This window comes from Callithrix jacchus, chromosome 1 (genome assembly GCF_049354715.1).
Source record: "Callithrix jacchus isolate 240 chromosome 1, calJac240_pri, whole genome shotgun sequence".
In the NCBI taxonomy this organism is placed as follows: domain Eukaryota; kingdom Metazoa; phylum Chordata; class Mammalia; order Primates; family Cebidae; genus Callithrix; species Callithrix jacchus.
This window is the reverse complement of record NC_133502.1, coordinates 139,646,156-139,673,748: the sequence shown is the minus strand read 5'-3', so window position 1 is coordinate 139,673,748 and position 27,593 is coordinate 139,646,156. Positions and strand designations below refer to the sequence as shown.

Sequence of the window (27,593 nt, the reverse complement as noted above, 5' to 3'; positions counted from 1 at the left end):
GTGCTTCCTTTGTACATCACTGCTCTTTTTTTTTCTTTTTCTTTGCCAAGTCGTGATGGAATATAGATGACTACTCTTTTTCCTTTCTTCTTCCTGTATTTATTCTACAGCTGTGACTTCTCTGGAAGAATTAGGTGTTTGCCTATGTTTTGTGACACTTTTCATGTCCTACTACTTTTTTTTTTTTTTCTGGGACAGAGTCTTGCAGTGTTGCCTAGGCTGGAGTGTAGTAGTATTATCTTGGTTCATTGCTGCAACCTCCACCTCCTGGGTTCAAATGATTCTCCTGCCTCAGCCTCGTGAGTAGCTGGAATTACAAGTGTGTGCCACTACGCCCAGCTAATTTTTTGTATTTTTTAGTAGAGATGGGATTTTGCCATGTTGGCCAGCCAGGCTGGTCTTGAACTCCTGACCTCAAATGATCCACCCTCCTTGGCCTCCCAAAGTGGTGGGATTACAAGCATGAGCCACTGTGCCCAGCCACACTTTGCATGTACTTCTGTTACAGAACTCTGCTGTAGTTAGTTAGCCATGTATATTCCTCTCCTTTAAGATCACAGCCCTCTATGGAGCATGGAGTGTGTTCTTTCAACTGTTTATAACCAAAGCATGGCACATAGTAGGCAATTAATAATTAGGCTGAAATAATACACTGATAAATGGTAGGATCACTGTGAATACCACTGGAGGCTGTGTGGGGAGGGAGAATAGCAAAGCACAGAGATGGGATTAGATTGTGACACTTGAGGAGACATGAAAGATGCCAGCCTCATCAGAGAAGAGGTTACAGGACAGCCACAGTAAGAAGCTGGTTAGGCCAGATGCAGTGGCTCACATCTGTAATACCAGCACTTTGGGAGGCTGAGGCGGGTGGATCACAAAAGTCGGGAGTTCGAGACCAGCCTGGCCAGTATGGTGAAACCCCATCTCTACTAAAAATATAAAAATTAGCTGGGTGTTGTGGTGCGTACCTGTAGTCCCAGCTATTCAGGAGGCTGAGGCAGAAGAATCGCTTGAACCCAGGAGACGGAGGTTGCAGTGAGTGAGACTGCGCCACTGTGCTCCAGCCTAGGCAACAGAGCGAGACTTTGTCTCAAAAAATAAAAATAAATCAATAAAAATAAGCTGGTTAGATCTACACCACGAAAGATGTTAAAATCAGTACAGGAAGCAACAGGAAGCCATTGCAAGGTTTTTGAGCATTTGTTATATCTAGACCACCTGCCAGTGAGCCTGGAACCTCAGGGTTTTCAGAGGATTTAACAAAGGCAGAGAAAGGTTTGAGAAATATCTACTTTGAACTACAGTCTTTCCTTCTTGAAAATATACTACTCACTCTCTTTTTTTTTTTATGTCTCTAGTTTTCAGGAAAGTGGAATCACGGATTAGCGACAAATTTAAATGCATCATAGCTCAGCTGATGAGAGAGACAGAGGGTCTGGCAAAGAGAATCTGCAAAGACCTTGGTAAGATAAATCTCATATTTTGTGTTTTCTCTATTTGGAAATAGCCATATATTGTTCACTATGGTCTTTTTTTTTTTTTTTTTTTTTTTTAAGATGGGGTTTCCCCATGTTGGTCAGGCTGGTCTTGAACTCCCGACCTCAGGTGATCCGCCCGCCTTGGCCTCCAAAGTGCTTGGATTACAGGCATGAGCCACCACGCCCGGCCTCACTATGGTCTTTTTACATTCTCCTTAGTTCCGATAATGTCAAGACCATATCCAGAGATTGTCTGCCTTAATTATATGTTATTTAGAAGCCTTATATATCCTCCTTATTCTGTTTTTTTTTTTTTCTTTTTAAATCCAAAGTAAGTTCATCTGGACACACGCACCTGAAAAATAACCATACTTAAGTCAGTTCATTGCCTTCTTGACCTTCTAAATCAGCTTTCCCTCCTGAGTTTTCTATTTACCTGATGAAACCACTATTCCTTTGCTGGCTCAGATTCATACCTTGGTCTGATCACCTAGCACATTTCCCAGCACTAAAGTAGCGCGAGTAGAGATGGGCCAAGGGAAGACAGTGAGGGCCTGGCTTTCAATTTTATCCTAAAAACAATGGGAAAGAAATGAGAATTTAAAACTGATTAGTGATGTAATAAAGATATCAGTAAATGAGCAGGACCGAACAGAAGTCCAGTAGAGATGGACTGGAGAAGGAAGGAGACACGTGAGATGCTTCCAACTGGGAATGTTAGGACTGGATGGCTAACCAGATTTGGGTGGGGCCGAGGGAGGGGCGGGAAGGGCTGATTTCTCCTTAGGCTTCTGACTTAGGCACCTGTATGAATGCCAGTGGGTGGTCCCAGTTCCAGACTAGAAGCAGTCTTGGCAGGTACAGAGTGAGTTTTAAGTTTTAGAGCTGTTGAATGTGATGTCTCTAAGACACCTCGTGGTGTCTCTCCTCTCACATTTATTTTGCTTTTCTCTTCCCTTTTCATTCACAGTTTAATTTCTATTCTAACTATTCTAACAGCCTTCTAGCTGGTTTTGCCTCCCTGAACTCCCTCTGCCATTCAATCCCTCATGAACTAGTCTTCATCTTCATGAATACATTTCATCATGTCACTGTCCTGCTTAAAAACCCTTTGCCGGCCAGGCGTGGTGGCTCACGCCTATAATCCCAGCACTTTGGGAGGCCGAGGTGGGTAGATCACAAGGTCAAGAGATCGAGACCATCCTGGTCAACAAGGTGAAACCTCGTCTCTACTAAAAATACAAAAATTAGCTGGGCATGGTGACGCATGACTGTAGTCCCAGCTACTCGAGAGGCTGAGGTAGGAGAATTGCTTGAACTCAGGAGGCAGAGGTTGTGGTGAGCCGAGATTGCGCCATTGCACTCCAGCCTGGGTAACAAGAGCAAAACTCCATCTCAAAAAAAAAAAAAAAAAAAAACACCCTTTGCTTACAGTGTAATCTTCACACCTCTAACCTGCAGTCTGAGCTCTTCCTGAACAACCAGGTTCTATGTATCTTTCCAGTGTTATCCTACTACTTCCCTACCTGAATCCTTTGATTTAGCAGTTCCCTGAATGTGTTCATGCATATGTTTATTCATTTAGTGCTAAGGAATGTGCTAGGTGATGGGAATACAGCAACGAACCCTAAAACACAGTCCCTGCCCTTAAGGCATTTCTAGTCTAATGGTAAAGCCAAAATTAGATAAGGAGTGATAATAAAGCAGCTGATATGGTGGCGTGATAAGGGGTGTTTCAGGCAGAGGGAATAGCATATGCAATGGCTGGGAGACTAGAAAGAGTATGGGGACTTCCATTAGTCCTGTAAAATGCAGAAGTGAGAGTGGCCAGAAATGAGAAGCAAAAGCAAACAGAGGCTAGATCACGGGGAGGAGCCTGTGAGCTGGGGCAGGACTTTGGCTGGAGGAATCCACTCAAGGCTTTCAAGCAGTGGGGTAGAACCATTTCTCATTTGTAATTTTGCAAGCTCCCTCTAACTGCTGGGTAGACAATGGGTTGGAAGGAAAAAGGCAGGAGGAAGGGAGACCAGTTTGGAGGTTGCCCTGTTATCCAGGGGCACACTGATGTGTTCTGAATTGAGGAAGTGGCAGAAGGATGGAGAGATGGCGATGGAGTCATGTGAGTTTCTGTTTTCTTCTCCTACCTCAGGTACCCTGCCTCCACCTTTTTGCCAGTCCAAATCCAGTTAGTTGCTCATTTCTAAATTGCTTAGGCTATTTTGACACCTACCCACGTTCAATCAGTATTTGTTGGCTCATCATCTTTACTGCTGGCCACCTTGTTATAGCTGCATCTTGGAAAGAAGTGTGTCAGTACTACTTGTTTGGGTAGCCTCCATTGTTCCTATTACTGAAAATGAATGAGTGAGGGGAAGAATTTATCCCAGAAATGTAGCTCTTGCTTATGACTTTTTTTGTACTGTGCTCTTCATGAGGAGCCTGGGGAACTGACGCCAGAGTAACTGACAGACTCAGGTTCTTGAGAACACAGCCGTACCCTCATCATCTTTTTATCCCCAGCACCTTGCACAGAGCCTGGACCACAGCAGATGCTCCAGCTGTAAACCAAGCAACTGAGGCTTAGCCCAGGAGATGCACACAGACAGATGCATCCATAAGTGTCTTTTGAGGGCCTATTCTATTCTTGGCCCTGTGAATGCTGCTCTGGAGAACAGGAGGCCCAAGTTCACAGCAAAGGAGAACATAAGCTGTGCTGAGTTCTAAATCTCCTGTCTGTCTGTCTGTCTATCTATCTATCTATCTATGAATGAATGAATGAATGAGACAGAGTCTCTCTCACCAGGTTGGAGTGACTCAATCTTAGCTCACTTCAGCCTCTGCCTCCTGGGTTCAAGCAATTCTCCTGCCCCAGCCTCCCGAGTAGCTGGGACAGGCGTGAGCCACCATGCCCAGCTAAGTTTTTTTTTTTTAGTACAGATGGGTTTTCATCATGTTGGCCAGCATGGTCTTGATCTCTTGACCTTGTGATCCACCCACTTCAGCCTCCTGAAGTGCTGGGATTACAGGCTTGAGCCATGGTGCCGGCCAATCTCTTGCTTTTATGTATCCTTTCCTGATGAAGCTCTTGAAACCTGTTATTTTTACTTATTTACTCATTTTTAAAGGCAAAGTTGGGTTTTTCATGTCCATTGTTTTACATCTGGACTTCTTGGTTGTCAGCTCATAGAACCAGCAGAGCTTGGGCATCTGACACATGGGTTTGAATTCCTGCCCTTTCTCCAGGTACTTGCTAAATTACTAAGCTTTTGTGAATTTTAGTTTCCTGATATGTGAAACGTAATATGTATCTCAGGATTGTAAAAATTAAATGAAATTATGAATGTAAGGTTCTTTGATTTTTGGTACATGATACTCAAGAAACACACACACACACACACACACACACACACACACATACAATGTATCCCAGGGTTGTGAAAATTAAATGAAATTATGAATGTAAGGTACTTTGATTCTTGGTACATAGTACTCAAGAAATACACCCACCCACCCACCAGATGTACTGCTTAAAATTCAAGAGAGGGAACAAGGCAAGAGGTAGGAAGACCAGTTTGGAGGCTGTCATATTATCCAGCAGCACATTGATGTGTTCTGAATAGTGGAAGTAGCAGAAGGATGGAGAGATGGTGATGGAATCACTTGAGTTTCTATTTTCTTACTCCTCCCACCTCATATACCCTGCCTCCACCTTTTCACCAGTCTGAATCTAGTTAAATCTACTTAAGTCTAGCTAAAACTCATACTATTTCAGGAGGAATACCCTGTTTACACAGAGTAAGAAAGAAAATTAGGCCAGGTGCAGTGGCTCATGCCTGTAATCCCAACACTTTGGGCAGCCAGGGCAGGTGGATCACCTGAGGTCAGGAGTTTGAAACCAGCCTGACCAACATGGTGAAACACTGTCTCTACTAAAAATACAAAAATTAGCCGGGCATAGTGGCATATGACTGTAATCTCAGCTACTCAGCAGCCCGAGGCAGGAGAATCACTTGAACCAGGGAGGCAGAGGTTGCTGTGAGCCAAGATCGTGCCATTGCACTCCAGCCTGGGCAACAGAGCGAGACTCCACCTCAAAAAAAAAAAAAGGAAAAGAAAATTAGAGGGTGAGGCTTGTTTATATCCCTAAATGACTGACCATATGACACAGTGACAAACTTTTTTTTTTTTTTCCAGAAAACTTATCTCAAATTCAAAATAGGGAATTTGGAACACAAAAATATGAACAATGGATTGTTACAGTTCAGAAAGCATGCATGGTGTTCCAGATGCCAGACAAAGATGAAGAGAGCAGGATTTGTAAAGCCCTGTTTTTGTACACTTCACATTTGCGGGTATGTTCCTCCTTTTGAAAGTCCTATTCTGGTCACAGCACCTACTGGGATTGGCACTGTGGAAGCCAAGATGACATCAACTTCTCATCCTGTCTCCAAGAGCTCGATTAGGAACCTTTCCAGAAAGTTCTTAGGAAGCAAACTCCAAAAGTTGCCCCATTCAGCATCATCTCAGTTTGCTTTCTGAAATTTCACACTGGAGGCAATAGGACTGAAACAAACGCTCAGAATCTATGCCATGCCTCTAGCATTAACTGTCGTAGTTCGAAAAATTTGGGTGATGGTTAAGAGAACATTATTCCAGAAACATGACCAGTCCAGTGACAGCCATCTTTAAAGTTCAGCGAGTGGGTTCTGTTGCCATGTCCTGAAACATACGTTTCTTCACCTTTGATGATGCCCCATGCTCAGAAAACCAGGTTCTCTGGCTAACCAAGAAGTTAAGGAACTACAGTGACAGCCATCAGCTCTGCTTATCCAGCCACTGAGAATATTTTAAAATGCATTCAATCAGCATGCATTTGTAGAATTTTAATTAGCTTAGTTGAACAGTTGATGGAGGTGGTCAGGGCCATCATTTTGAAGGTGCACTGACAATTTGGTGATGGCTTGAGCTGTTTATAGAAATCAAGTGAAATGTTGGAATTATGAGGCAGGTTGGTGTGGAAGTTGATGTACTTTCATTATTTTTTTTTAATTCTGATATGTGTTTTTCATGTAGTTTTTCTTAGTAGAATTCAAGAATCCAAAGTGATTATAATTAATGTAACCAGCCAATTGAGTTTTTTAAAAACAGTATTTGGTTCAAATGCTTTGTTACAGAACTGTTAGAAGCCATTCATCTTTAAAAAAAAAAATAAGATGGAATAGATTTGAAAAGTTTCCTTAAAACTGATTCTTTAAGTACAATGAATTGAACTTAAGTACAGTGAATGTGGTAGACATTGGAAGCATATTGAGACAGTTTTTGCTTTCAACAGAAATATAATGATGCCCTCATTATCAGTGAGCATGCACGAATGAAGGATGCTCTGCATTACTTGAAAGACTTCTTCAGCAATGTCCGGGCAGCAGGATTCGATGAGACTGAGCAAGATCTTACTCAGAGATTTGAAGGTGGGTGGTGGTTTCAGAGGAGGAAGCCGCTGGGGTCTGGTTACTGGATTGGCAATACAAACATGTATTATATTTGATATACATAAACTTGGGAATGCTTAGGGAGTTGTCCTCGATATAGGAAGGTGTAGATGGTAGGACTATTTAGCTTCAGTGAAATCTAGTATCTATGGAAAGATTCTGTTGCTTATACTGTTCCCTATTTAGAAGGAAAATACAATAGGATTTGCAAAGGGTGTTTCCCATATGGTTCATAGACAGTAGCATTCTTTTGGTTTAATGTTCTTTTTTAGTAATTTTAAAAAATAAGAAAAAGTGTTTTAATGATATTAAAAAGACTATAATTTACATATACTTTATTTTTATTTTTATTTTTTTTTTGAGATGGAGTCTTGCTCTGTTGCCCAGGGTTGAGTGCAGTGGCTCAAATCATGGCTCACTGAAACCTCTGCTTCCCAGACGCAGGCAATTCTTGTGTCTCAGCCTCCCAAAGAGCCAGGACTGCAGGTGTATGCCAACACACCCAGATAATTTTTGTATTTTTAGTAGAGATGGGGTTTTGCCATGTTGGCCTCGAACTCCTGACCTCAAGTGATCCACCTGCCTTGGCCTCCCAGAGTGCTGGGATTAATAGGCATGAGCCACTGCACTTAGCCTATATATACTTTTATATAAAGAGAAACCCAAAATGGCACATTATCTCACTGCCCGAATATGATTAAAAAAAATAGATATGAAACAAAAAAAAAGTTTTCCCTCTCCCTGCTTTGAATTCTTTTCCCAAAGGTAATTACTGCTAATAATTTTGGGTTTTCTTGACCTATAAGTATTTATTGTACATATGTGTAACCAGTGCTGTGCTGGTAAACATTTAACAACCCACTGGAGAAAAAAAGTATGTATTTATATATATATGTACATAAGCTTATTATTTTATTGATATAGAAGATATATACAGCACACAATTTACAAATAATAAAAATATAATATCCTTTATTGTAAATTCCACATAGCCAGTAGACTCTCATAGAATGCTTTTGGTGGTTTTTGCAGAATTTTTATATCCATGGCCAACCAAGGGTTGTAATGACAAAGAAGTATAGTTCTTTTTTTTTTTTTGAGACAGTCTTGCTCTGTTGCCCAGGCTACAGTACAGTGGCATGAACTCAGCTCACTGCCTCCCGGACTCAAGTGATTCTCCTGTCTCAGTCACCTGAGTAGCTGGGATGACAAGTGCCTGCTGCTGCGCCCAGCTGAGTTTTGGATTTTTAGTTGAGACTGGATTTCGTCATCTTGGCAGGCTGGTTTCAAACTCCTGACCTCGTGATCTACCCGCCTCAGCCTCCCAAAGTGCAGGGATTACAGATGTGAGCCACCGTACCCAGCCAGAAGTATGGTTCTTTCTGATATGGTTGTTTGTACATATTTTCATTAATGTTAGAAGATGAAAATGAAAAAACAAATGTGTATGTTGGAACTTAACTCGTTTGCCAATGATGCAAGCAATTTTTTGCTGAATTGTATAATAGTTTTTCAAAAACTGGGAGAGTATTTCCTGAGTATTTTGTGCTATTCACAATGTAATAGCTAAATTTAATCTGCATTTTTTTTTATTATGTTCCTAAGTCTAGACTGTCAACAATAATTTAAGCTGGGCATGGTGGCTTACACTAACTTGTAACTGTGACACTTTGGGAGGCTGAGGTGGGTGGATTGCTTGAGCTCAGGAGCTGGAGATCAGTTTGGGCAGCATGGCAAAATCCCATCTCTATCAAAAATACAAAAACTAGCTGAGCATAGTGGTATACTCCTGTGGTCCCAGCTACTTGGGAGGTTGAGGTGGGAGTATCACCTGAACCTGGGAGGCAGAGGTTGCAGTGAGCTGAGATCGTACCACTGCACTCCAGCTTGGGTGATAGAGTGAGTTGTTGTCTCAGTCAAGCACTGATTTTTGGTGTTTTCTTGATTGCCATGGTATAACTGCTTCCACTGTAGTGAATTTCAAGCTACTAACATGATGTCATTGGACTAGTGTTAAAAAGAGATGAGCAGCAGCACATCATTTTATAGTATTTCTACCATACAAATACAATAGACGTAACTAACCTCAGAAGTGTAGATCATTATAAAAAGTAATAAAATTTAACAATTGACTGGGCATGGTGGCTTACACCTGTAATGCTAGCGCTTTGGGAGACTGAGGTGGGTGGGTCACTTGAGGTTAGGAGTTCAAGACCAGCCTGGGAAACATGGTGAAACCCCATCTCTACTAAAAATAGAAAAAATTAGCCAGGTGTGGTATAATGTACCTGTAATCCCCAGTTACTTGGGAGGCTGAGGCAGGAGAATCGCTTGAACTCAGGAGGCAGAGGTTGCAGTGAGCCAAGATTGTGCCACTGCACTCCAGCCTGGGAGACAGAAGGAGACTCCATCTCAAAAAACTACAACAACAAAAAGCAAACTACAACAATTGACTCCCATAGTCCCATAATTTGGTATAATCTGGCTGTAGCACACCCCTGCTTTGTAACTATATATCTGTATTTTTTTCTTTTCTTTTTTTTAAGACAGAGTATCACTTTCTTTTTTAGGTTGGAGTATAGTGGCAAGATCTTGGCTCACTCCAACCTCTGCCTCCCAGGTTCAAGTGATTCTCCTGTCTCATCTTCCTGAGGAGTTGGGATTACAGGTGCCTGCCACCATGCCCGGCTAATTTTTGTATTTTAAGTAGAGATGGGGTTTCACGAAGTTGACCAGGCTGGTCTTGAATCCCTGACCTCAGGTGATCCATCTGCCTTGGCCTCCCAAAGTGCTGGGATTACCGGTGTGAGCCACTGCACCCGGCCTAACTATATATATTTTGAAGATGGGAGCATACTGAACATACTGTCCTTGCCTTGATTTTTTTTTAATTTTAAAGTATTTTCGATATCATATATATCATGTACATATCTCCCTTATTAATTTTAATAGCCACATTGTATTAACAGATGCATAGCCCATGATCTATTGAACTGTTTCCCTATTGGGCACTTAGGTTTTCTGTTTTTCTTTTATGTCCTACACAATGGTACAGTGAAATCCTTGCAGATCTCTTCCATAATTTTCTAAATATATCTGTGTCTCAAATTCTTAGATGTAGAATTATTGGATCAAAGGATGTGCGTGTATTATGTTTTGATAGATATTGCCAAATTGCCTCTTAAAAGGTTGTGCCAATTTGAATCAGTGGTTATTACTCATAAAATTCTGGTCAAAGATTTACAGATTAACTGAACGATAGCTAAAGTGCAAAGTGTGTTCTAAATTTTTAGAATTGATAAGTTATTTATAAAATCTTTCCCATTTGCAGAAAAGCTGCAGGAACTAGAAAGTATTTCCAGGGATCCCAGCAATGAGAACCCTAAACTTGAAGACCTCTGCTTCATCTTAAGAGAAGAGTACCACTTAAACCCAGAGACAATAACAATTCTCTTTGTGAAAACCAGAGCACTTGTGGATGTAAGCTTTCTTTCTCCTTCTAGATAACAAATAACCCAGCACTATGCATTGCAAAGATTGGGCTGGGTATGGTGGCTCACACCTGTCATACCAGAAGTTTGGGAAGTCAAGGCAGGAGAATTGCTTGGGGCCAAGAGTTCAAGACCAGCCTGGGCAACATAGAGAGACCTCATCTCTTAAAAAAGGAAGAATTAGTTGGGTGTGGTGGTGTGCCTCTGTATGTAGTTCCAGTTACTTGGGAGGCTAAAGGTGGGGTATTACCTGAGGTTGCAGTGATTATGACAGTGTGCTTCTGCACTTTAGCCTGAGCACGTTTTTTTTTAAAAAAAATCTGTTTTCTCTTTATAATCAAGAAACTGTGTGTATGTGTGGGTCTCTTTTGGGGTTCTCTATTTGATTCTGATTTTTTGTTTATCCTTACACGAATATTCTACTGCCTCACTGTCTTTTTTTTTTTCTTCTTCATTTAGAGACTACTTCTTTATGGTCTCACTCTGTCACCTAGGCTGGAATGCAGTGGCGCAATCATGGCTCACTGCAGTCTCAACCTCTCAAACTCAAGCGATTCTTCCACCTCAGCCCCCTCTCCCACTATGCCTCGGACTATAGTCATGTGCCACCATGCCCAGCTAATTTATTTATTTTATTTTTGTAGAGATGGGTCTTGCTATGTTGCCCAGACTGGTCTTGAATTCCTGGCCTCACGTAATCCTCCCACCTTGGCCTCCCAAAGTTGTGGGACCTGGCTTCATGCTGTCACTGTGTTAAGCATTCTAATTATAAGTCTTGATACTTACAGAGCAAGCATGTCTTCCTTTTGTTACTTTAAATGTTAGTCATTTTATGGGTAGGTAATGATACTATATTTTTAACTTGTATTTCATGAATGATGAATATTACTGAACATCTGTCTTACGCTTATCAGCTATCTGTATCTGCTTTGGTGAGGTTCAGATCTTTTGCCCATTTAAAAATTGGTTTATCATCTTACTTAGTTTTTGAGAATTCTTTTTAAAAAGTCTGACAAAAGAAGTCCTCTGTCAGAAATGTGATTTGCAGATATTTTCTTCTGGTCTGTGGCTTGTCTTTTATTCTCTTTACTATCTTTTGCAGATTGAAAGTTTTAAGTTTTGACAAAGTCCAGTATATCAGTTTTTTCTTTTATGAGTTTTGCCTGTGGTATTATCTCTAAAAATCTTTTGCTTACCTAAGGCCTCAAAGATTCTAACTATGTTATCATCTAGAAAGTCACAGTTTTACATTTTACATTTGGGTCTGCAGTCAATTTTAAATTAATTTTGTATAAGTTGTGAGGTATTGGTTGAAATGCTTTCTTTTTTTGCTTTTTCCTTGTTGTATGTGGATATCCAGTTGTTCCAGTTCTGTATGTTGACAAGACTATCCTTTACTCATTGAATTGCCTTTGTAACTTCTGAAAACATCAGTTGACTCTATTTGCATAGATCTATTTCTGGATTCTCTTTTTATTGATCCATGCATATGTCTCTTCACCCATTCTATGCTGTCTTGATTACTGTAGCTTGATAGTAAGTCTTGAAATGGGGTGATGTGAGTCCTCCAATTTTTTTTTAAAAGTGGTTTTTAGCTACATTTCTTTGCCTTTCCATATACATTTTAGAGTCAGCTTGTCCACATCTACGAAAAGGTCTACTGGGATTTTATTGAATCTAAACATGAAATTGAGGCCAGATGTCGTGGCTCAAATGCCTGTAATCCAAGCACTTTGGGAGGCCACCATGGGCAGATCACTTGAAGTCAGGAGTTTGAGACAAACCTGGCCCACATGGAACTGACATGAAACCCTGTCTCTACTAAAAATACCAAAATTAGCGTGGCGTGGTGGCTTGCCCCTGTAATTCCAGATACTTGGGAGGCTGAGGCAGAATTGCTTGAACCTGGGAGGCAAAGGATGTGGTGAGTTGAGATTGCACCACTGCACTCCAGCCTGGGTGACAGAGTGAGACTTGGTCTTGAAAAAATATTTTTAAAAATACCTAAAGATAAAATTGGGGAGAAATGACATCTTGACAATATTTAGTGTTCAAATCCATGACCATAGTATCTCTCTCTATTTACATATGGCTTCTATATTATATATTGCTGAGGAACAATTACCCCAAAACTTAGTATCTAGAAACAATGAACATTCATTGTCTAACAATATCTATGCGCCATGAATCTGCAAACAGTTTAACTGGGTGTTTCTGGCTGAAGATCTCTCATGAGGCTGCAGTGAAGGTGTTGGCCATGGCTTGACTGGTGGAAGTTACTTCCAAACTCCTCTAACACAGCTGTTGGCAGACGGGCCTCTGAGTTCACTCATGTGGGCCTCTGCATAGGTCTACCTCACAGACAGGCAGCTGGCTTCCCCTAGAGTGAATGATCCCAGAGACTGAGAGAGAGGGTGTCTAATATGGAAGCCACAGTCATAACTTCATTTTGGAAATGATGACACATCGAATCTGTTGTATTTTATTTATTAGAAGCAAGTCAGGAAGTCCCCTTCACACTCAGGGGAGGGCATTACATGAGGATCTGAATACAGAAGGTGGAGATCATTAAGGGTACCTTAGAGGTGAATAACCACATGTTCTTTGGTTTATCAGTGTTTTGTCATTTTCAGCGGATTCTGCACATATTTTGTTAGACTTATACCTAGGTATTAATTTTTCGATGCTGTTATAAATGGTACCTTAAAAGTTTTTTTTTTTTTTTTTTTTTTTGAGACAGGGTCTCACTCTCATTGCTTAGGTTGGAGTATAGTAGTGTAATCAATCACAGCTCACTTGCAGCCTCAACCTCCCTGGCTCAGGTGATTCTCCTGTCTCAGCCTCCCCAGTAGCTGGGACTGCAGGTGTACACCACCACGTCCAGCTCTTATTTATTTATTTTTGAGACGGAGTCTTGCTCTGTCACCCAGGCTGGAGTGCAGTGGCATGACCTCTGCTCACTGCAATCTCCGCCTTCTGGGTTCAAGAGATTCTCTGGCCTCAGCTTCCTGAGTACCTGGGACAACAGGTGCATGCCACCATGCCCAGCTAATTTTTGTATTTTTAGTAGAGACAGGGTTTTATTGCCTCTTGAACTCCTGGGCTCAAATGCCTCTTCTGCTTTGGCCTCCCAAAATGCTGAGACTGATTATAAGTATGAGCCACTGTGTTCAGCACTTAAAAATTTTCGAAATTCCAATAGTTTGTTGCTAGTATGTAGAAGTCAATTGACTCATATATATTGATCTTATGTCCTACAGTCACGCTAAACTCACTTATTAATTCTACATAGCCACTATTTTGAACTTTGCTTTTTACTCTTAAAAATGTCTTAGAGATGGCCGGGCACGGTGGCTCAAGCCTGTAATCCCAGCACTTTGGGAGGCCGAGGCAGGTGGATCACGAGGTCAAGAGATTGAGACCATCCTGGTCAACATGGTGAAACCCTGTCTTTACTAAAAATACAAAAATTAGCTGGGCATGGTGGCACGCGCCTGTAGTCCCAGCTATTCAGGAGGCTGAGGCAGGAGAATTGCTTGAACCCAGGAGGCGGAGGTTGCAGTGAGCCAAGATAGTGCCATTGCACTCCAGCCTGGGTAACAAGAGCGAAACTCAGTCTCAAAAAAAAAAAAAAAATATGTCGTAGAGATTAAACCATATCAGGTCACAGAGATCTATGCCATTATAGTTAATTATTACATACAGTTCAGTTCCAAAGTGCTTTTTTTCTCAGGTTTGTCAGTCTGAAATTGCATGTTTACTAACTTTAAGTTTTTTTCTTTTTGCATGTATTTCAATAATGAATTAATACAAATGGTGTATAAGGAGTGTCCAACTGATAATTGCTTTTCATTTTCAGGCTTTAAAAAATTGGATTGAAGGAAATTCTAAACTCAGTTTTCTAAAACCTGGCATATTGACTGGACGTAGCAAAACAAATCAGAACACAGGTATTTATATATAGTGAATTAGATTTATTTATTTATTTATTTTTTATTGCATTTTAGGTTTTGGGGTACATGTGCAGAATGTGCAAGATAGTTGCATAGGTACACACATGGCAGTGTGTTTTGCTGCCTTCCTCCCCTTCACCCACATTTGGCATTTCTCCCCAGGCTATCCCTCCCCAGCTCCCCCTGCCCGCTGTCCCTCCCCTATTTTCCCCAGTAGACCCCAGTGTGTAGTACTCCCTTCCCTGTGTCCATGTGTTCTCATTTTTCCTCACCCGCCTATAAGTGAGAATATGCGGTATTTCATTTTCTGTTCTTGTGTCAGTTTGCTGAGAATGATGTTCTCCAGATTCAACCATGTCCCTATAAAGGACAGAGACTCATCATTTTTGATTGCTGCATAATATTCCATGGTGTATATGTGCCACATTTTCCCAATCCAGTCTATCATCGATGGGCATTTGGGTTGGTTCCAGGTCTTTGCTATTGTAAACAGTGCTGCAGTGAACATTGTGTGCATGTGTCCTTATAGTAGAAGGATTTATAGTCCTTTGGATATATACCCAGTAACGGGATTGCTGGGTCAAATGGAATTTCTATTTCTAAGGCCTTGAGGAATCGCCACACTGTCTTCCACAATGGTTGAACTAATTCATACTCCCACCAACAGTGTAAAAGTGTTCCTATTTCTCCACATCCTCTCCAGCATCTGTTGTCTCCAGATTTTTTAATGATTGCCATTCTAACTAGCGTGAGATGGTATCTCAATGTGGTTTTGATTTGCATCTCTCTAATGACCAGTGATGATGAGCATTTTTTCATATGTTTGTTGGCCTCATGTATGTCTTCTTTTGTAAAGTGTCTGTTCATATCCTTTGCCCATTTTTGAATGGGCTTGTTTGTTTTTTTCCTGTAAATCTGTTTGAGTTCTTTGTAAATTCTGGATTTCAGCCCTTTGTCAGATGGGTAAACTGCAAAAATTTTTTCCCATTCTTTTGGTTGCGATTCACTCTAGTGACTGTTTCTTTTGCCGTGCAGAAGCTGTGGAGTTTGATTAGGTCCCATTTGTCTATTCTGGCTTTTGTTGCCAATGCTTTTGGTGTTTCGGTCATGAAGTCCTTGCCTACTCCTATGTCCTGAATGGTTTTGCCTAGATTTTCTTCTAGGGTTTTTATGGTGCCAGGTCTTATGTTGAAGTCTTTAATGCATCTGGAGTTAATTTTAGTGTAAGGTGTCAGGAAGGGGTCCAGTTTCTGCTTTCTGCACATGGCTAGCCAGTTTTGCCAACACCATTTGTTAAACAGGGAATCCTTTCCCCATTGCTTGTTTTTGTCAGGTTTATCAAAGATTGTATAGTTGTAGATATGTTGTGTTGCCTCCAATGCCTCTGTTCTGTTTCATTGGTCTAGATCTCTGTTTTGGTACCAGTACCATGCTGTTTTGATTACTGTAGCCTTGTAGTATAGTTTGAAGTCTGGTAATGTGAGGCCCCCCGCTGTGTTCTTTTTGCTTAGAATTGACTTGGCTATGTGGGCTCTCTTTTGGTTCCATATAAAGTTCATGGTGGTTTTTTCCAGTTCTGTGAAGAAAGTCAATGGTAGCTTGATGGGGATAGCATTGATTCTGTAAATTACTTTGGGCAGTATAGCCATTTTCACGATATTAATTCTTCCTAACCATGAACATGGAATGTTTCTCCATCTGTTTGTATCCTCTCTTATTTCATTGAGCAGTGATTTGTAGTTTTCCTTGAAGAGGTCCCTTACATTCCTTGTAAGTTGTATTCCTAGGTATTTTATTCTTTTTGTAGCAATTGTGAATGGCAGTTCATTCTTGATTTGGCTCTCTTTAAGTCTGTTATTGGTGTAGACGAATGCTTGTGATTTTTGCACATTGATTTTATATCCTGAGACTTTGCTGAAGTTGCTTATCAGTGTCAGGAGTTTTTGGGCTGAGGCAATGGGGTCTTCTAGGTATACTATCATGTCGTCTGCAAATAGAGACAATTTGGCTTCCACCTTTCCTATTTGAATACCCTTTATTTCTTTTTCTTGGCTGATTGCTCTGGCTAGAACTTCCAGAACTATATTGAATAGGAGTGGTGAAAGAGGGCATCCTTGTCTAGTGCCGGATGACTTATGTATTTAAGAATGTGTGTGTGTGTATTTCAAATTCTGTTTTAATGCTTGTAACCAGAGAACCAAAAGCAGTAGGTGATTATACATATATATGGGAGGCGAATGTTTATATATATGTGTCCACATATGCACACATTCAGAGATTTCTTGGAAGGAGTTACCTTATACAATTGGGCTTGCAAAGAAAGTCTGAAGTCTGTAGAGCAGGTAGTTAGGAAGGGACTATCAGGAACAAACTGGAAGCCCACAGGCATGTGCTGTTTGGAGTCTCTGAGCTGAGAAGGCCTAAGCCATCATTTACAAGTCTGCCTGAGTAGACCAGGCCCACCTAGATGAATTCTCTTTTGATTTGACTTAAAGTCAACTAATTAGGGACTTGAATCGTTTCTATAAAATCTCTTCGCAGCAGTACCTTATGAATTACCGGGAACTGTTGTTTGGCGTAGCCAAGTTAATGCATCAACAAGCCATCACAGTGCTCAAATGCCAAAAACCACTCCAGTCTCTTTGCTTGTAGATGTTGCCTCCTCTCATATGTCCTGCAGACAAAGCCAAGGTTGTTTTTTAAGTCCTGCTTGAGCATATTATTAGCCTGCTCAAATTCTTAACCAGTAGAATAACTGGAAATAGAAATGTCTGTTTGTTTTATTGTTGTTCTTCAAGCAGTAGATATGCATAGCTTTTGTGTGTATTATATATTTTACAATTTAAAAAAGTCCAAGCAGACAATTCTAAAATCTAGCTAGAGTGGTCAAAGGATAAAAGACTGCCTGTGTTATTATCTGGAAGGATCCTAGGTGGCCTGCCCTCATCCTGACCTTCTCACAGCTGTACCCCCCTCCCCTCAGTGACTGGCGGTGACAGGTCTTCCTATTTAGTGTTGTTTATAATAAGCACCCTCCCATACCCACCCTGTCAGTCCTCAGTTACCACCCTCGCACTTTCCCTTCATGTAATTTTTAAACTTCATAAATATGAAAAGTAGATTCAGATCTTAAAAAGTGGCTCAGCAAATGAAGTCTAACACCATATTCTCGTGGTTGGGATTCAAAGTTCTCTGTGATCTGACTCCAGCATGAGTACCACTTGGTTTTCAAACTTTGTTATTTCCCCACAAATAAATACTCAGGAAATATTTTCTGATTGGTTTGTTCATGGATTCATCCATTCATTCAACAACATTTATTTTATAACTTATGCTGTGTCAGGCATTGTGCTTCTGCCACATAGCCTTCCCCAACCTCCAAACACTGGTAGAGATAGCCTTCCTCCACACTCCCATAGCATCCTTGCTGTGTTCATCACACTCAGTTATAGCTTCTTATTTATGTTTTTCTTCCACAAAATATGAGCTCCTTGTGGATGAGAATGGAACTTTTAATCATTATTTTTTACCTGGCAAGCCATAATTGCTGAACATATGTTTGACTGAATAGATGAATAAATTAAGAAATTAATCATATGTGATGTCTATTCTAGAGATGCTCATTGTTGAGTGGATGATGATGGTGAAAAGAAATTGTTAGCTGAGCACGGTGGCTCATGCCTGTAATCCCAGCACTTTGGGAGGCTGAGGCAGGTGGATTGCCTGAGATCAGACATTAGAGACCAGCCTGGCCAACATAGTAAAACCTCATCTCTACTAAAAAGACAAAAAATTAGCTGGATGTGGTCGCAGGTGCATGTAATCCCAGCTACTAGGGAGGCTGAGGCAGGAGAATCGCTAGAACTCTTGAGGTAGAGATTGCAGTGAGCTGAGATCACACCGTTGCACTCCAGCCTGGGCAACAAGAGTGAAACTCCATTTCAAAAAAAAAAAGAAAAAGAAAATGTTTTGACTTTAGCAAAATATATCTCAAGATTTAGCTTGGAAATATATTAGGAAAAAATTGGAACATTTATTATTTTTTAATTTTTATTTTTGAGACAGAGTCTTGCTCTGTTTTCTAGGCTATAGTGGCACAAACAGTTCATCACTGCAACCTCCCAGGTTCCAGTGATTCTCATGTCTTAGCCTTCCAAGTAGCTGGGATTACAGGTGCATGCCACCATGCCCAGCTAATTTTTGTATTTTTAGTAGAGACAGGATTTTGCCATGTTGACCAGGCTGGACTTGAACTCCTGGCCTCAAGTGATCTGCCACCTTGGCCTCTCAAAATGCTGGGATTACAAGTGTGAACCACCACGCCCGGCCATTGGAGCTGTTATAAATTCTGTTAACTCTGAGGTAGAGACCTCTGAAATATTTTCTTCACTATCAGTGTGACCTCTATAGCTTTTATCCAATGGGTTAAACTTAATTTACCAGGTAATTAGATGATTTTAGCTGAATTTTCTTCTGGTCTGATCCTCTTTCTTTCACAGTTAAGCTACAAAAATTGTGAACTTTTACAAAAAGCTGCAGGTAAATAAGCTAAAAGTTCTTTGTTGAATTTGTATATTTCCAAATTTCCATTGCTTAATTTCCTATTTTGTGAAGAAGCAGGTTATCTAACCTCTTTATGGCTTACTATCTTCATCTGTCAAATGGAAAAATAATACACAGTCTTGTGGCAGAGTCTAGCTCAGAGTACCTAGTTGAGAGGGTTAATATCAGTAGCAAACTCTGATTCACTGCCTGCTAATGAATGACTCTTGAGCTAGGTAAGAACGATTTTTGTTTGGAAAAAAAAAATCAAAAGAATATTTTATGACATGTGAAAGGTTTTTGAAATTCAAATTTCACTGTCTATGAAATAAATTTTTGGGGGAACATAGTCATGACCATTCATGTATGGATAGTCTTGCGGGGGGTTTCACACTATAATGGCAGTGTTGAGTAGTTACAACAGCATGGCCCACAACGCCTGAAGTATTTACTATCTACCCAGTTCTTGATGGAAAGACTTTGCCAACTCCTGGTTTTGAACAATGTCTGGCATGTGGTGAGTACTCAGTATGTTACATGTTAGCTATTCACATCCAGAACGTTTATGTAAAGGTCCACAATGTTCATCATTTGTTTGGTTTTAATTTTACTGAGAATACATGGATTCAAAAAGAATAGAAAGTACGTATCTTTAAAAAAAAAAGCATTCTGGATAAAGAAAGCTGAAAAGTAAAATCAAAATAATGTTTAGGGATTTATTTTTAAGCAACTTTCTGAATTTTCATGACTTTGAATGATAAATAATTTAAAAAACCACAAGGGAACTTTTTCCACAAACTGAGTCTACTGCCAGCTAGGCAATGGAGCATTATCTTCCTCTGCCTGCCTGTGGTGGGTCTGCCCTGTGAACAGCAAGTGGAGATCAGGTGATTCTACTAATAGATACATGCAGATGTCTTCAGGATTCACAAAGTTTGAAGTGTGCATATTCTTGGAGCCACCATTTTGGGTGTTTGCCATGATCACACAAACTGGGTGATTATCACATCTGAACGTCACAGTGTATTCCGACAGTTTAAATTTAGCCTCCACTCATCCTGGTCAACATGGTTAAACACTGTCTCTACTAAAAATACAAAAATTAGCTGGGCATGGTGGTGCGTGCCTGTAATCCCAGCTACTTGGGAGGCTGAGGCAGGAGAATTGCTTGAACCCAGAAGGCGGAGGATCGTGCCATTGAACTCCAGTCTGGGTAACAACAACAAAACTCCGTCTCAAAAAACAAAAATAATAAAAAAAAAATAAATTTAGCCTCCACTGTCACAGGATATTAGAAGGCAGTATGTAGCTGTCTTAGTCAAGATCCTTTCTTTTCCCCAATTAACAGAAACCCACTTAGGCTAGTCTAAGCTGAAGGGAGTGTGGCTGCTTCAAGTATAATTGGGTCTACCATGGAAACCACATCCTGGAAGTGGAGTCAGGCTTCATGGACAACTGCAACTGGGACTGGAAAATTTTCGGAATCCTGCACATCTGTTTTATACTTTTCCCTTTACAGATTGCTCTCTCTGCTTCTCCATTTGTGACTGCCCCACATCTTCCTGATTTACTATCTGTCTCCAAATCTCAATTTCAGATTCCAAGAGGGAGAATTGGATTGGCCCAACATGGTTCAAATGCTTATTTCAGTGCAGTAGCTGCAGCCAGGAACAGGCTGTGTATAAATCAGGATAATCTAATTGCTCTAAGAGACAACCCCCATGATCTCAGGGGCAGGGGCAGGGGCAGGACAGAATAAAAGTTAACAGCTCACACTCACAGGTGTAGATAAGTAGGAATGGGGCTCTGCTCACACTCCCAAGTGTAGATAGGTAGGGGTGGGGGCCCTGCTCCATGCACTTCCACCTATTTTGGGGACCCAAGTTCCTTCCTTGGTATGGCTGTGTCATCACAGGGGTCTCCAAATCCTCTACTGTGACCTTATCTAGTCCATTGATGAGAAAAAACAAGAACATGGACAATTTTTAGGGATCAGGTTTGTAGGAGACATACATGACCTCTGTCTACATGGCATTAATGACAATTTAGATTGGGAAGTATAATTCAGCTATGTATGCCCAGCAGGAGAAAGAAACAGGATTAGTGAGCCGATAGCGTTGCCTCTTTCATAGAGAAACATAATACAACTGTATTATGGGTGGGTGTGGTAGAAAATGATTCTTAAAGAACAGTTTGTGTATGGGGAGGCAGACACCCCAACAGTGGACACTATAAGGGTCTTAAACTGACAGTCGAGGCCCAGCGGTGCTGATAGCTAGCCTGCCAGTTTACCTCACGTCTGGAACCTCCAGCCTCTCATTTGTGTCTTTTTTTTTTTTTTTTTTTTTTGAGATAGGGTCTCACTCTGTTGCCCAGGCTGGAGTGCAGTAGTGCCATCATTCTCTCATCTCAGCCTTCTAAGTAGCTGGGACTACAGGCATGTGCCACCATGCCCAGCTAATTTTTTAATTTTTTGTAGAGATGAGTTATCCCTGTATTAAACAGGCTGATTTTGAAGTCCTAGACTCAAGTGATCCACCTGCTTTAGCCTCCGAAAGTATTATGATGATAGGCGTGAGCCACCGTACCTGGCACGGCCCTCATTGTTAAGGGGAAATCATAACACCTGTTGATCTATAGGGCTTTATGATACTCTGGTGAGTGAGAAGATGTGAAACTGTTTTGTCAGCTGTAAATTATACACATGTAAAGGTGTTACAATAGGCTGTTGATATTTCTGCAAAAAAGTCTATTTCTTGGAAAATATGACTAAAGCCATACTGAGATACATACAGAGCTGGGATTTGAACTTAGTCTTGTGGCAGAGTCTAAGCTGTTAGATGCCACCCCAAATGTCCTCTCTGAAAAAGGCATAGGAACAGACCCCACTATTTAGGTGTGTTATGAGATCATAGATATAAAGTACTAATGATAGTACTTGGCATGTAATAAGCATTCCATAAGTAGTAGCTATTTTTTCAAGGGGAAAGTTCCCTCTTTGGTGAGTTGTACAATGCCCTCTTACTCTGATGCAGGAATGACTCTCCCAGCGCAGAAGTGTATATTGGATTCATTTAAAGCCCACGGAGATCACAATATTCTGATTGCCACCTCAGTTGCTGATGAAGGCATTGACATTGCTCAGTGCAATCTTGTCATCCTGTATGAGTATGTGGGTAATGTCATCAAAATGATCCAAACCAGAGGTAAGAGAAGCTTTGAGGCCATTCCTATGTGGCTTCTGTTTTGACTTGTTTATAAGTGTATCTGTCATTCTGGCCTTTCTCTTTACCGAGCTGTGGTTGAGTATGTGACCAGTGGCACAGTGCACTTTGGTATCATTGACCCTTAAGGTGGCTACAGTTTTGTTCACTAACATAAACCCTACTTTTCCCCAAAGGGTTCACTAACATAAACCCTTCTTATTCACAATGATACTGCTAACTTGCCTGACCTTGACTGATATATTTATGGAAGAATAATTTCAACTTGGATCGAAGCTTTGCCAGTCAAGATGTAGGCCTTTCATGGTGGTGCTGGTGGGCTCGTGGGCTCCCTGTATTCAAGAAGGGTTATTCCAGAGTTCTTCTGCCCCACCTGGGCTAGACTGGTCTCCTAATTAGTCTTCTCTCCTTTAGCCTTTTCTTTTTCCAATTTCCATAACAACAACTACCATATTACTTTTCCTGAAAAACAGCTCTGATCATGTCACTTCCTTGTATTGAAACACCAGTGGTTCCCCAATTTACTTGATGCTAAAGAGTTTCCAAAATCCAGCATCCATTTCTTTCCAACTTTACCTCCCATTCTTCCCTTCTGTTCATTATCCACTTCTGCCAACCTGACTTCCTCATTTATTGCTTGTTGAAGGAACTGCTACTCTTCATTTTACCTCTTCCTCTGCCTCCATATCACCTGACCCTAATTCTTCCAGCTGGCAATAATCTCTCTTTTGAATATAGAAAGCCTATAACCCTTTATCCTTGTAATAGCACTTACAATTTTCCATATGTGTTTTGCTGGTTCCAAACAGATCTTATTTCCCCATTGTCTAGGAGGCTCTTGAAGGAGGGTCTGTTTATTACTCATCTCAGAGCCATCACAGTGTTATACTGGGGGGTCATGTAGGTATCTTTAAAGCAGTGTTTCTGACAGTATGGCTGTCTAATCATTCTGCATTGTTGAGACCCTGAGAAAACCAGCCTAAGGTGGGCTCCTAGTTTTTCCACATACCTAACATGCAGGTACACACTTGCATTTGAGTCTACTTCCCCCCCGCCCCGAGATGGGTCTCGCTCTGTCATTCAGGCTAGAGTGCAGTGGTATAATCCTAGCTTACTGCAGCTTTGCACTGCTGGGCTCAAGCAATCCTCCTGCCTCATGAGTTTACTCTTTAACAGCTCAGCTTTCCTGAGAAGTGGGATTCAATGAACCAAAGTTAATTTTAGGAGTACCTCTATCTATTTGTTTACCTATTTTCAGATTATATCAGAACTTTTAAAGTCATAAACACCAACTAAAATATTTCTTTTCTGATAGGCAGAGGAAGAGCAAGAGGTAGCAAGTGCTTCCTTCTGACTAGTAATGCTGCTGTAATTGAAAAAGAGAACATAAACATGTACAAAGAAAAAATGATGAATGACTCCATTTTACGCCTTCAGACGTGGGATGAAGAAGTATTTAAGGAAAAGGTAAGTTTGTGTTATTCTTTCAGCATCTGACCACAAATAGCTATCAAGGAATGTGAGCATGGTTGGTACCTTTTATCATATGGCTTAGGGTGTTATATTAGAACAAAAAGTTTATACTTAGTTTTGCCCTCTAGTGAATATAAAATTTATTGTGTTTTTAAGTGCCAGTGACATTAAACTATATTAATAGTGCTAATATCTGGAGTTATGTTTTCAGATCTAAAAGGCAAATTGAGCTACGATTTCTCTAGTTGACAGTTGATCTCGAGGACTACATCCTAATACTGGAAGAAACAGCTCTTTTTTGTCTCTTCCTTAAATCTCTCTCTCCAGAGAGTTTGGGGTTTGGGTTTGAGCATCCTGGTCCCTGTATATGGGTTTTAATGGAAGGAAGGAACTCTGCAGAAGAGAGGGCAAAAGCTTGGAGCTCTTTAGGGCAATCTGCAAGAACAGGAAAGGGAGAGGGATGAGCAGAGGGTACCAGGAGACCGCTTTCTTCCCCAGCTCCCTGGCTGCGCTGTCCATTGTCTGTGTGTGGTCTGCTGTCACTAGAGCACTCCCCACCCCCCACCCCAGAATTCTCTGGTCACTCTGCAGCCATTTTAACATGTAGATGTTGGACACTTCAGGATTTGGAGTTTCATTCTGGAGGAATAAGGGATGAAGGGTATGACAGTTGCGGTTGTGAAGGTTTATTTGAAATCAAAATGCGGAAGCTGCTTTTCTTTCCTCATGGAGCAGAGAACAAAGACGGGGTGAAAGAAACTTCCATTTTGAACAAAGAACTTCCAACATGTATACCCATAACTACACATAATTGAGATAGTTTTGCTTTTATCCACTTCTGCGAGGCTTCTTTTTTAGCCACAGGTTGAATGGGTGGGGTCAGTATGCCATAGACTTAACTTACGACTGGTTGAGCCTCTGTACCCAGTTATTAATTTTTACTTAGATTTAAGTATAGCAGTAATAGTTTTAACTTGTTAGAATTTATATTCATTGTCTAGAGTAACATTTAAAATATCTGAGATTATTAGTATTTAATTGAATTTCTGTATTATAATTGAATACCATTATAAGTGAATTTTTTAAAAAGTTGGATGCCTGAAAAGCAAAGTTATATTTTTACCTTCTTTCTTGCTGATCTTTATTCTGCCTTAAGTAGTGATTAGAACCATATCTGAAAAAAGAAATTAAAGAAAATTAAAATTTCTCCTAGGAAAACATGTATCATATAACCCAGGGATTTTAATTCTAGAAATTTATCCAAAGGAAATAATGGGATAAATATATATAATGTAACAATTTTACAACAGCAAAAAATTGGATTTAAAAACAAGATGCCTGAGCACTCTTTATTTTTACAAAAACAATGAAGATAATTCAGGTGGGATGCGGCCAAGAAGTGGGGAAGGGGAAATTATATTTGGTTTTACTTTTTAAAAAATTATTTTCTTATTTATATTTTTGAGACAGGGTCTCACTTCGTCACCCAGGCTGGAGTGCAATGGCACAATCTCGGCTCACTGTACTCAGCCTCCCACGTAGCTAGGACTACAGGTATGTGCCACCATGCACCACTAATTTTTGTATTTTTAGTAGAGATGGGGTTTTGCTATGTTACCCAGGCTGGTCTTGAACTCTGGACTCAAGTGATATGCCTGCTGCCTTTGCCTCCCAAAGTGCTGGGATTACAGGCTGGGATTACAAGTGTGAGCTGTGGTGCCCAGCCAGTATATTTGTTTTTTTTAAATCAAAACATTCTAGTTCTAGCTGGGTATGAGGGCTCTGACCTATAGCCCCAGCTATGTGGGTGGATAATTTAAGCCCAAGAGTTCAAGTCCAGCCAAGGCAACATAGTGAGAATATGTCTCAAAAAAAAAAAAAAAAAAAAAACCCAGGCACAGTGGCTTGCACCTGTAATCCCAGCACTTTGGGAGGCCAAGGTGGGTGGATAACCTGAAGTAAGAAGTTCAAGACCAGCCTGCCCAACATGGTGAAACCCTGCCTTTACTGAAAATACAAAAATTAGCTGGATGTGGTGGCACCTGCCCGTAATCCCAGCTACTTGGAGGCTGAGGCAGGAGAATCACTTGAACTCAGGAGGCGGAGGTTGCAGTGAGCTGAGATTGTGCCACTGCACTCCAGCCTGGGTGACAGTGTGAGATTCTGTCTCAAAAAAAAAAATGTAAATTTTTTTATATAAAGCAAATTTGAATTTGAAGTGGTATGGAGATCAATATGTTCTCTATGTATGATCAATAATAAATTAACAGCTATAATTGGGAGGAGATTTCCATTCACAGTGACAATAATAACTGCAGCTCATGCATGTAGCACACTGACTCTCCAGTCTCTGCAAACGCTTTACTCATATCAATAGGCTTTACAGCAATCCATATGGTAGTGCCTCCTATGTCACTTTATAGGCAGGAACTGAGATTTGAATAGCTTTGGTGCCAGTAGATCACACAGCTAGTTCATGGTGGAGATGGTAGAGCCCATCCGTTTAACCATTACATCTAACAGCCTAATCAGAAAAGTTTGAAGCAGAAATGAGGACAAATACAAAAATTTTACTGGGAGAGGTAGAAGTATATTAAGACAAAAGAAAAGAAATGCCATGCTCTTGAATGGAATGAATATTTTAAACATGTGCATTCACCCCAAATTAGCTTATTCACTTACCACAACCCATATTGAAAGCACAAGTGATACTCTTGATAAAATGGTTCCAGAGTTTATCTAAAATAATAAACAGATGAAAATAGCTATGTTTCTAGAAAAATAAAAATGGGGGTGGCTAGTAGCTTAGTATTGATAAGGTAATCCCTAATGAATGGAGATTGGCTTATCAGTACAAAACTACAAGCCACCCCATTAACATTTTCATGGCTCTTAGCATAAGACCAGCCTAACAGACGGAGGCAACGCTGATGGGCATTTACCCTGTCCCAGGCAGCCTGAGCAGTCATAAACTCAAGTTATCTCCTGATAGTCTATGAAGCAGATGCTATTACACCATTTTGTATATAAAGAAACAGAGGCACTTGCCCAAAATCATAGCGCTGCTAAGTGGCAGGGACACTGTTTGCACCTAGGCTGTCTGGCTCCACCTGGGACACTTGAAAGCTTGATCTCATGGGGAGAGGTGCCACCATAAACCAGAGGGACGGACAGAATCTTCCGTAAAAGACATGGAGGAAATTGGCATGTTCTTTCTTCCTTTATGACGTTTCAGGGTTCCTTTTATCATTTCCTCTGTTTAGAAAGTTTCCTTTAACCATTCTTTTAGGGTAAGTCTGCTGATGACAAATTCTTAGTGTTCCTTCATCTGAGAATGTCTTCATTTCTCCTTTATTTTCGAAGGTGGCATTTTGCTGAGTCTAGGGTTCTGGGGTGACTGTTCTTTTCTTTTGGCATCTAAAAAATATTGTGCCACTTCCAGGTAGCCTCCATTGTTTCTGATCACAAATCCCCTGTTATTCAGACTGATTTCCCCCTGTGAGTAAGGTGTCATTTTTTTTTTTTTCCTGGCTGTTTTCAAGATTTTTCTCTTCAGTTTTCCTAAGTTTAATTATAACGTGTCTCATTGATTTTTGGAGGGGCTTATCCTCTTTGGAGCTTGTTCAGGTCTTGAATCTTGATGTAGCTTGTTAAATTTGGCTTATGTTTGGCTGTTACTTCTTTGAATACCTTTTAAGTCCTGCTCTTTCCTCTCTCCTTGTAGAACTCCAGTGCCATGACACATGTTTTATAGTCCTGCGGGTCCTTGAGACTATGCTTTTTTTTTCCCAGTGTATTTTTGTTGTTGTTCAGATTGGGTGGTTTCTGTTGTTCTTTCAGTTCACTGACTCTTTTGTCCCTTCCATTCTGTGGAAAGCCCATCCGTTGAACTTTTTATTTGGTTATCATATCTTTCTGTTCTAAACTTTGTCTTCCATTT

General features: G+C 40.6%; 1 protein-coding gene and 1 long non-coding RNA gene across 3 annotated transcripts in view; one reads left to right on the top strand and one right to left on the bottom strand.

Moving 5' to 3' along the window:
- RIGI (RNA sensor RIG-I) overlaps window positions 1-27,593 on the top strand; it is a 72,102-nt gene that overhangs the window by 38,601 nt on the left and 5,908 nt on the right. The window contains exons 10-16 of one of the 2 annotated variants that reach the window (XM_035307516.3): window positions 1,362-1,466; window positions 5,676-5,833; window positions 6,814-6,949; window positions 10,302-10,450; window positions 14,321-14,411; window positions 21,992-22,162; window positions 23,496-23,647. In XM_035307516.3, the coding sequence (XP_035163407.2) occupies window positions 1,362-1,466; window positions 5,676-5,833; window positions 6,814-6,949; window positions 10,302-10,450; window positions 14,321-14,411; window positions 21,992-22,162; window positions 23,496-23,647 (962 nt within the window). The remainder of the gene's footprint in view (window positions 1-1,361; window positions 1,467-5,675; window positions 5,834-6,813; window positions 6,950-10,301; window positions 10,451-14,320; window positions 14,412-21,991; window positions 22,163-23,495; window positions 23,648-27,593) is intronic. The other variant, XM_078370513.1, reaches the window with a different exon arrangement.
- On the bottom strand, window positions 16,958-26,401 carry LOC103793513 (uncharacterized). Its single transcript, XR_620562.6, has 3 exons — window positions 26,336-26,401; window positions 24,777-24,827; window positions 16,958-17,088 (listed from the first exon to the last, which is right to left on the bottom strand). It is a non-coding gene; the product is annotated as an uncharacterized LOC103793513 (long non-coding RNA).